Source organism: Apodemus sylvaticus, chromosome 8 (genome assembly GCF_947179515.1).
Source record: "Apodemus sylvaticus chromosome 8, mApoSyl1.1, whole genome shotgun sequence".
NCBI classification, from domain to species: Eukaryota; Metazoa; Chordata; class Mammalia; order Rodentia; family Muridae; genus Apodemus; species Apodemus sylvaticus.
In genome coordinates this window covers 116700539-116711484 of record NC_067479.1, presented here as the reverse complement: position 1 = coordinate 116711484, position 10946 = coordinate 116700539, and the positions used below count along the sequence as shown (strand labels likewise).

Below are 10946 nucleotides of genomic sequence, written 5' to 3'. Positions count from 1 at the left end.
GCGCATTCAAAATGCACGCCTCAAATGACTCTATCTTCACAGACTCACCTTAGCACGTATCTAATTTGTTTCCATTTTCAGTTTGCTAGAAAATTTACATGCAAGGTGAAATGCACCAATCTGTAGTATACGTTTGATGAGTTCTAAAATCGCAAGGGGCGTAGCTAAGCCGGCTGATGGATATGGAAATCCGGAGCTGAGGCTTTCGCTGGAAATGTGAATGTGAGGATCACCACAACACAGGTTTATTTAGGCGATGAGCTTGGATGGAAACACCTAAGGGGACAACAGGAAAAGAAAGGGTCGGTGACCCCGGAAGCTAGGCGTTGAGAGCGTTGGGCAGAAGCTAGCCAAGCTCAGAGTCCTGGAAAGCTTGGCGGCAGTAACCGTGGGACCACGGAGGTGACCAGATTGGTTTGTGCTAGGAAGAGCGCGGAGGGAAGGGAGAGAGGAAACAACCTCTAGCACGTAGCCTGAGGTCTGCAGGCAAGGGACCACGGGTGCGAGAGGAGCTGGGAGGGAGGGGTGAGGTGAGGTGGGCGGGGCCAGAGCCGGGAGGAGGGCCGGGCCAGGCTTGGCAGAGGGGGCGAGGCTTGAACAGTAGCTTCGGGAGGGGGCGGGGTCGACAGGCCAAGTCCAAGGAGGGAGGGGCGTAACCACACAGGGGGCGGAGCCGGGCGAAGGGAAAGTCCAGAGCAAGAGTGTGAGGAAAGGAGGAAAAAGGGGAGGGCGTGTCTAGGGAGGAGCTGGTGGGCCCACGGATTGGAAGGAGAGGTCAGGACCATGCACTGGGGGCGGAGCCTGCAGAAAGGAAGCGGGCGGAGCCGAGAGTAGGAGCGGGAGAGTCGAGGAGCGGAGGAGCGGGCGGAGCCACGGTACCGCTGGCAGCGGCGGAGGAGGGGGGTGTGCGCGGGTCACATGGTCGAGGAGCCCTCCCCGTCAGCTGCCGTGCCCGCTGCCGAGCACTGCCACAGGAAGCCGCTGCACCGCGCTTGTGTCGTGCGGCCCACAGGAGCCGCCCGCACCCGGTGCTCATGAGGCGGGCCGGCGAGCCCCACCGCCTGCAGCCCCGGGCGGCGCGGTGAGGGCCGCACCCTGCCAAGCGCCATGGAACTGAACGCAGGTAAGAGTAGGAGGCAGGCTCGGGGCGCAGGGTCGCGTGTCTGTGCGTCCGTCTCGCGTGGGGCTGCTGGGATCCCGCACCCGGGTTCCCCGCGCGCCGGCCGCCCCCCTCACATGGCCCTGCCGCACGGGCCACGTGCATGGTGTGTTTACGTTCGGCAGCGCGGGCGCCGGTTGGCTGCGCGGGCGAGTGACGCGGCATTACATAATGCGCGCTGGGCGGTGGCGGGCGGAGACACGTGAGGCCGCGCGGTGACCCACATTCCCCGGGGCCGGAGGGACACGTGGGGGTGGCGCCGCCGGGGAGCCCATAGTCAGCTCGAGGCCCCACCTCCGGGGCCTCCGCCGTGACGTGGCCGCGGCCCCGGGTCTCCCGCTGCTGCCCACTGCGGGGCCGGCTGCGCATGCGCACCCGCCGCTAGTTCAGGCGCGGGTCCCGCCGCAGTGCGCGCTGCAGCCCGCGCGTCCCGGGGTGACCCCGGCTAGGCTGACCTTGCTATGCAGGGAGTGCGTGGGTCGTTCTCGCTCAGAGGCCTGCGGGAGTCGAGCAGCACCCTCCGGATGGACGGCGTGTACAGAGCAGTCCGCCTCAAGGGGCACTTAGCCCAGAAGTCCTTTCAAGCATGGAAGGAAAGGGCTTTTCTGCACGCAGCTCGCTGTGATCCTAGGACTGGCGATCTAGGATTTCAGGACCTTACATAAAACTTTTATTTACGTTAAAAACCTTTAGCTTCGCGCCCAATAGTTTGAGGCAGATGGCCGCAGAAAGTTGCAGGCATGGGCTACAGTGTGAGGTCCTTACTCAAAATGCCAAAAGAACAAACAATCCTTTTTGTTTTCAGGACTGACTTTGAATCCTCAAAGACATGGCCATATAATACCACCTTCCCGGCCTCGCTTTTGTCGACTCCAGTGATGATCTTATACCTGAAGCAAATGAAGTTCTCGTTTTGAATTTTTTGAGTTCTTTGCACATTAAAAATCATTCCAGTTCTAACAAATGTTTTATGACCAATGGTCAAAATAGTTTCATGATTGCTTTGATTACCTATAGTCCTTCTTAGTCATTGACGAATATAAAATATTCAGTCATCATTCATGGGGGGAAGGGTGAACCTCTTTTTCCATTCGAAATTTAGAGGTTGGTAGATTAAGCCTGTTCTAATCCTGCCCTTCACATGGATTCTTTGTAACTTCATAATGTAGTTGGGTCAGGTGGGTTAGGTTTTTCTGATTTGAGCCTTTGGAGGACATGATTATTAATGTTAGTCTTGATTTTCGGAGCTACCAAATGTGAACATTTTCTCGGTTGGCTGTTGACTGCTTCTTTCCCCTGCCCATTTTCAGTTCTAACTCGGTCCTTGCTTTGTGTTTTTCTGAACAAGTTTAACCCCTGCTGCCCTTTGGGATGGTGAAGTGAGCAGACTACTGTGGAAGTGGTAGGGTAGGGCGTTTTCCACGGTTTAAGTTGGGTTCTTTGATTTGGACCCTGTTGCAAATTAATCCCCCCTCCCAATTTTCTCTTTTGAATACTGCTCTGCTGAGTCAGGGACCTTGGAGGCACCTCAGAACCTTTTCATGGGAAGTATTTGAAGTTAGATTTCATCCGTTGTTCAGAAATTGCCTGATATGAAATACATAAATTTGCAGTTTAGTCTTGAGTTTCCTCTTGTTCCTTTGACAGTGAGTTTGGGCCTGTCATCTGATGTGTTACAGTCTCTGCCACCTACTTTTCAGATGAAGCTGATAGCATTTCTTTTACTTTCCTTTTGAGTGTTGTAAAACATTATCTTTCTGCCAAATTCAGTGGTATCAGTTGACACTTTGAACCAGAGGTCATTTATAATACTGCTCTCTGATTCATGGCATGCCGTCTCTACTCCCCTTGCTTGTCTCACAGATGAGAAATCGACTCTGCATTTTTATCACAGGATTGTGATTGTGTATACTAAATTCTCCAGAGTGTTTTATAAAAGAGAGTTCATTGCAGCCGTTTCACAACCACAGCTTTGGCTCACATTTTAAAAACTAGGAAGATGTTCCTGTACAGTGTATTCTTAGGTTTCAGCTTGATGGCTAAACATCAGAGGGGATATACAGGCAGAAACTGCTGTTGGAGAATATCTGCAGAACAGTGGCACTGGTCATGGGTGGAGCAGAAAATGTTTGAGCAGTTAGTGGGGTGAGTGGGCTCAGAAGATAGTTTGGAAAAGTCCTGGGCCTGCATTAAAGAAGGAAGGACAGCAAAAGGCTGGGCAGAGGAGAGGGAGTGGTGTCTTTTTCAGTATTCTGATAGCTTGCTCCTAGCATAAAGATGGCAGAGTAGTAATCACAATGTCTTGTTAGTAATTTCCCTATATCAGGCCATATTTCCCTCATGTTAATTCATGAAAGAAGGTACTGTTGTCAGCATTCTAAAACTGAAGGGCTACATAAGTTGAAGTTAAATAACTTACCCAGTGAGAAGTTGGATCAACAAAGGCCGCTTCATTGCCATGCTGTCAGGAATGTTAATGGTTCTCAACCTGAGGGTTTCTTTCATTGAACAACCCTTCTGCAAGGGTCGTATATTAGATATCCTGCATATTAGATATTTACATTATAGTTCATAACAGTAGCAAATTTACAGTTACATTGTAGCAACAAAAAATGTTATGGTTGGGGTCACCACAATGTGAGGAACTGTATTAAAGGAACAGCATTAGGAAGGTTGTGAACCACTGACATAGGGGATGTTGAGAATATAGGGAGCTGTCCTGGTGAGGTTGACAACAATGTGTGAACCCACTCAATAAAAGGAATAGGTGTATGGCTGAGAAAAGGGTCAGGTGCCTGGTCAGAGACCCTGATGTCAGCATTCTGCTGGTTCTCTCTCTCTTAGCCTTGTTGCTAGTGAAGCTGGCTTACTTTCCAGACCCAGATTACTTCTTAACTTCCCTCCTCTCCTGTTTTACATAGAAACCAAAATACTGCTAGTTTAACATAGTAAGACCTCCTTTTTGTAATCTTACTTAAAAATATGATTATATTTTTAAGGATACTTGCTTAGCAGTGGGTGCGTTCTTTGCTCCTCTTGACCTCTGTCCTGTTCACTGCTCATGTGTGACCCTCAGCCTTCTGCCCTGTCGTGCACCACCGCTCACAGTTCTCCTTTAAAGCTTTTCAGGAAGGAGACCAAACTGCTCTGGAGCCCCAGACCCACAGGCACACCTCTGAGGAGGAATTACTAATAAATCAGGGACTAAATTTGGAAAGTATAGAAAGCCTCCTTTCTAGGAGGGTGGATAATCCCAGGAGAGAAGAAAGCAGACCCCAGTCTGCAGGAGGGCATTGACTCCTGACTTACCCAGTTGACGCCTGGGTAAGCCCTAGCTGGGAACCTGGCCCAGCCCCACTCTCCTTCCAGCTAAAAATAGAGACGACTGCTGCCTGAGTTAATTTTAGCTCAAGGCTCTAAGAAGTGCATTCTGCTTGTTTCTGGAAGTGTTGGGATTTGCTGGATCAGGGATATTGCATTTCTTGCTTTGTCATCAGAGACTGTACAAAAAAAAATAATAACCTGTTTTATGTACACTTTCATTTTAGTTTTGAAATTACTGGCAGATATTTCTGTTTTATGAGTGATGACTCAGGGTTGGGAGATGGAAAGAAATTTGCTTGTTCAGGTCTTCTCAGTAAGAGTGATCTTGTATACTGACTCATTGGAGGGCTGGTGACTTTTGTACCTGGTTCTGCTGCTTACTGGAGTTCTGCCGCCTTACTCAGTGTATTTCAGCCCCAGCTTCCTCATTTGCAAATGGGCTAATGGAAGTTTGAAGGCTGAAATGTGATCTGGAGATTGAGTAACTTTATGGATGCTTTAGTACTGCCTGAGGACTTAAGACTTTGACTCTCCTTTCTTCACAAGAGGAGCTGCTGAGTAAGCTTTACCTTCTAGGAAGTTTACATTTAACTTCCACATTGCTAACCATAGGGTTAGTAGATAGGTGTCTAGAGAAGAGGTCGAGAAGGCAGCTGCTTCTGGATGCGTCCCAGTGACTTCAAGGTGTTGAATACAAGCACCTGAACCTCCTAAAGACTGGAGATAGATATGAGCTGGATTAGTAACAGTCTAGGAAATTTTATGTTTTATTTTGGAGCTTTTGTAAAGGAAGTTTTAAAATTTATCATAGCCCAAGCAGTGCTTTTGGCTAGTTTTAAGTAATCTGGATTAGCTATATTTCTTACAGACACAGAGCTGTGAGATACTCCTTGGGAAAATACTTTTCTTTGTATCCTCTTCTGAGTAGAGACACTTGTAAACATAGTAGCAGTTTGCTAACCCTGGAATTTATGATATGCACTTCAGATCTCTTTTTCTAAAGACAACTGATTAGTGATTTTCTCTGGACAGAATAGGCTTCAAGGTTCTCATTGAATTCACATGGCATTTCAGATGATTGGTCAGTTGTGTTTAATAGATTCCAACTTTTGTAACTGGCCAATTAATGCTCCCCTCTCTTGTTTTGTTTTACTTTTGAGGTAGAGTTGTCGTGTGTAGCTCAGGATCCCCCCTGCCTTGCCTCTTGAATACTGGGACTTAGGGGCATACCCCACCATGCTCAACTTGCCAGTTTGTGTTTGAATTTTCTGACTGTAGTCATTTTTAAACTTCTATACAAAGATCCTGTGGAAGTGCCCATTTCTAAGGCTACTTTCTCCAGTTTGGGCAGGACTGGGAAGCATGTGTTATAAAAAGAGGACAGGGTAGTTTAGTGATGAAAAGAAACTCAAAGTTGGAAAGCTTTTCTTCTTAAGATACATACCCAGGTTCTTAAATCTTTGTTTATATGTGTGGTGTTTTGGCTGCACCATGGGCTGGAGGAAGCCAGAAGAGGGTTCTCTGGAGCTGGAGTTACAAACAGTTGTTAGCATCTTTGTCAGTGCTGGGAATCAATCAAGTTTCAGTCCTCTTAGCAGCCAATATTCTTAACTGCTGCATCATCTCTCTGGGCCTTAAAAAAATTTAAGAGCATGCGAGTGTGAGTGCCCGCAGAGGCCAGATGAGGGCTTGAATCCCTCTTAAGTTGGAGTTAAAAGGCAGTGGCAATCTGCTGAGGTGGATGCTGAGACCTGGACTCCTGTCTTCTGCAAGAACAGTATACACTCTTGACCACTGAGCATCTTTTCAGTTTCTAACCGAGGTCACTTGCTTTAAAGTCAGGGATAGCGAGAGCCACGTTGGCCACTGCCTTCCATATCAGGAGGTTGCAGTGCTCACGTTAGCTTCCTCATGTTTTTGATGCAGAGGAGCTGGTGTGGGCTTGTGAATGTACATTACTAACAAGTTCCCAGTCAGATACTGATGCCACTGGTCCAGAATGATTGGCTAGGGACCACATTACAAGAAAAACCCAAGTTGTGGGGTACTAGCTGCCCTGTGGGCAGATGAGAGGAGCACACAAAATAGCATGTGGGGGCGTGGGCCTGACCAGGAAGAGCAGATTTACACTTCCAGCCTTAACAGATGTCAGACATGGGCTTAATGGGTGACAATGGTGATGGAATTGCCTACATTAGTGTGTGTGTGCACATATGCATTTGCAATATATAATGTAATTTGTTTGAGAGTGGTTATCATGAAGCTCATCTGGCCTCAATTTGATATGTGCCTGAGGATGACCTTGAACTCCTCATCCTCTTGTCTGGGAAGTACTGGGAATACAGGCATGTGCCATCATGCCTAGACTAGTAAATTATTACTTTTGCTTTTAAAAGTGAAGTGTTGAGGCTGGAGAGATGGCTCAGTAGTTAAGAGCAGATCCTGTTGTATAAGAGGACCAGATTGTGTTCCCAGTACCCACATTGGGCTGTTCATAATTGCTAGTAACTCCAGCTGATTTATGCTTTCTTCTGGACACTGTGGGCACTGACAAATACTTGGCATATATTCATGAACACAAACTGAGGCACATAAAACAAAATCTTGTGAAATGTGTGCAATTTTTACATACTGAGAAGTTCCCTAGCCAAGGAGATGCTGTTTCCTCCCCCTGAGAGCTGTGGTTGTGGTTTACTCCTCAGAGGTTTCTAACATGGATGTGAGTGATTGGTGTTTGAATACACATCCAATAGTTGATTTCAACACAATAGACCGAAGTGGTTGCAATTCTGATGCCTTTTTTTTTATTATTATTATATTATTAGTACTACTATTTGTGAATGTATGTTTACAGTGTGTGTTTCTGAATATATGTGTTGGCATGTGCTTAGGAACACATGTGTGTGGAGGCTGGAGGCTGATGTTCTCTGTGTCTCTTGATTGCTATCTACCTTACATAGTTAAGGCAGGCGGGTCTTCTTACTGAACTGTGTCGGCTATTCTGACTCCAGGGATTCACTGTCTCCTCTCATGCACAGTGAGTGCAGGCAGGACGTGATGCCCACCTGGCATTGGTTTTATATATGTGTGTGTGTTTGTGTGTGTGTGTGTGTATGTGTGTGTGTGTACAGTTGTACACTTATAGTATGCAGGGGTCCCTGTGGAGCCCAGAAGAGACTTGGATTTCCTGAAACTAGAGTTAAAGGTGATTGTGAGCAGTCTGATATGGATGGGTGCTGGGAACTGAATTCAGGTCCTCAGCAAGAGGGAGGAAAGGGCTCTTAATGACTAAGTATCTCTCTAGCCTTTTCTACCTGTTTTCTTATCTGGGTTCTGGAGATCTGAACTCTGTCTTGTCCTCACATGTGGCACAAACCTGAGCCTGTAGAGCCTTCTTCTATCTCTTATATTTTTAAACACAGATTCCATCTTTACAAAAATTGGGTCAAGAGCTATTATCTTTAGGACATTTTAATTTTCTTTTTTATTAGTACTGAGAATTGAACCCAGGGTCTCATCCATTCTAGGGAAGTGCACTACCACTGAGCCACATCTTTATCTTCTACAGCTTTTATTTTCAAGTTAATGCTCCCATTGCACCTGATATTCTCCAGCTCCTTATGTATACCATCATCTAGACTATTGTCAGGAGTCCCCTGGCTTCCCGCTTATATTTCACAGTGCTTGGACTCTGTTAGTTAATGCGTACTTCACAAAGGAAGAAGTAGATGGTACAAGAATGTGCTGGGGTCAGCTTCATCCCTATAAAGTGTGCTGGGAATTGCAGCACTGCTGGTTGCTTATAGCTAGTGGAAAAATAGGTGGATGCAGGCAGATGGTAGGTGCATATAGTGCTGGAAAAAGATGACCATTGTATCTTGTTTCTACTGTGCATTGAGGAACCAGTGAGAATTTGTTGATGGGGGTAGAAGCACAGTGGACCTTGGCAGAGGAGAGGATTACTTATTTGGTAAATAAGGGAAATATCTGGGTAATTTGGTAAATATCTGGGAAATAAAAATTGCTTATTTGGGGAAATTATATGTTTGGCCTTGGTGTTAGTCTTATAGCACTTTATCTCTTTAAGGGAAGAAGTTTAAAATTATACCCTAAGAATGATTTTAAACACTGTTTCTCATCCCGAGAAGATTACAGCTTTGCAGAGGCCAGGCCAGTTTGCATAGAGGTTGTGGAGGTTACTTCAATGAACTTACTGTTGTGTTTTGGGCCTACTGAGAGGTACACTGGTAGATAGTGTTATCATCTACCTTAATGTTGTTCTTGCATAGTTGTGTGTCTTCTGCCGCTCTTTAATGTGGCCTGTAACTATGTTAGAAGGACACATAGTACGTCTGCACAGAGATGAGTATACAAGTGCAGTAATGGGTGGGTCCTAGAGGGAGGTGGACCCTGGACTCACTGGGGAGACCTGTCTTCAGGGAGTGTCAGAGCAGCAAGACTGGGAGACTTTGTCTGCTGTTCCAAATGAAATCCCTGTTCCCAATGCCTGTGTCTAAGCTAAGTGCCAGGAAACCAGCTCTGGAATAATGGGGAGACTGAGGACTAGTGCAGATTTTGTCTGTGGCAATTTGCTGGTGTGAGCCAGGAAGGGACTCAAGTTAGAAAATGGAAAGCCCTAGGTCTGTGTGTGCTTATGACAGACAAGCTACTGAAGGGTTTCTCATGGTCAGATCAGTGTGGTCTAACATAACTTTGGACTTTGTAGAAGGAGTAATATGAGACATAAAGAATTTTTGGTGTAAACAAAAATAGTGTTAATCACTTTTTGTTTCTGAAATTAGTGATATTTCTAACAATTCAGTAAAGTAGTATATTTACCTGAGTAAAAACCAGATACTCGCATCATTGTGTGTCTGTCCACTTGCACTGCTTTCTAGGAGGTGTGATTGCCTACATCAGTTCCTCCAGCTCCGCCTCCAGCCCTGCCTCTTGTCACAGCGAGGGTTCCGAGAACAGTTTCCAGTCCTCGTCCTCCTCTGTCCCGTCTTCTCCAAATAGCTCTAACTGTGATGCCAACGGCAATCCCAAGAACACTGATATCTCTAGCATCGATGGTGTTCTGAAGAGCGACCGCACAGATTGTCCTGTGAAAACAGGCAAACCCAGTGCTCCTGGCATGACCAAGAGTCACAGCGGAATGACAAGTAAGTCCGTTAGTATTTTATATTGTTCTCACTAATGCAGATGACCTTTATGTCCAAGGGTTGTTACTTAGTGCCACACTACTCTATTCTCCCTCTCGTAACCATGGTTTCTGTCAGGGGCTGGCTGTTATGTGGGCCTATGTAGCTGTCTTAGGGTTTTACTGCTGTGAACAGACACCATGACCAAGGCAAGTCTTATAAAGGACAGCCTTTTTTTTTTTTTTGGATTTGGTTTTTTTTTTGAGACAGGGTTTCTGTGTGTAGCCCTGGCTGTCCTGGAACTCACTCTGTAGACCAGGCTGGCCTCGAACTCAGAAATCTGTCTGCCTCTGCCTCCCAGAGTGCTGGGATTACAGTCGTGCGCCACCACCGCCCCGCAAAGGACAGCTTTTAATTGGGGCTGGCTTACAGGTTCAGAGGTTCAGTTCAGTATCATCAAGGTGGGAACATGGCAGCATCCAGGCAGGCATGATGCAGGAGGAGCTGAGAGTTCTGCATCTTCATATGAAGGCTGCTAGGAGAAGACTAACTTTCAGGCAGCTTGGACTAGGGTCTTAAAGCTCACACTCACAGTGACACACCTACTCTAACAAGGCCATACTCCCTGGCCCAAGCATATTCAAATGATCACAGTAGCCCAACCGTGTTTCTTCTTCCCGTTACCACACACAGGGGCCTTTCTGCTGGACTCCTAGTATGGAGCCTTGCCTCGTAGTAGTGTTTGCTGGTTGTGGCAAGGGTTTACTTTCATGAAGCAGGAGTTAGAAACAGTGATCAGTGAGGCAGCTTACCTGAGCGAATGTGGGTAGAGCAGGTAGAGAAGGCATGAAGCTTGCCTATCGCTTGTTTATTTGAGCAGCATAGCTCAAAACCTTTGCACCTCTAAGTTTTTCTTTTATGATGCTGGGGATAGAGCTTAGGCCTCATGTTCACTACGCAAGCAATCTTCACTAATTATACCTCCAGCTTTCTTTACATTTTATTTTTATTGAAAAGATTTACTTACTTACTTGCTTTTTAAATTTGTGTGTATGTGTGATCCTGGAAAAATATATGTGCACCATGTGTGGAGGTGTTCTTGGAGGCCTGATTAGGTGGGACTGAGTTCCATGCTGCTGTTAGCTATCACATGGGTGCTGAGAGCTAAACCCTGGTCTTCTGAAAGTATTCTTAATCATTGAGCCATCTCTTTAGCCATCACCACCCTTTGCATTTTCTATTGATTAATTTCTCTGCTTAAATTCTTAATTTTTTTATCTAGATTTTTTTTTAAGCTCTTGTTGCATGTCTGGTATCAG

At 46.4% G+C, this 10946-nt stretch overlaps 1 protein-coding gene across 1 annotated transcript in view; it reads left to right on the top strand.

The window, feature by feature from the left end:
- Positions 1 to 805: 805 nt before the first annotated feature.
- Positions 806 to 10946, top strand: part of Nr1d2 (nuclear receptor subfamily 1 group D member 2) — a 28787-nt gene continuing 18646 nt past the window's right edge. Inside the window, exons 1-2 of the mRNA XM_052190438.1 lie at positions 806 to 1123; positions 9382 to 9648. Of these exons, the coding sequence (XP_052046398.1) occupies positions 1108 to 1123; positions 9382 to 9648 (283 nt within the window). The 5' untranslated portion in view covers positions 806 to 1107. The remainder of the gene's footprint in view (positions 1124 to 9381; positions 9649 to 10946) is intronic.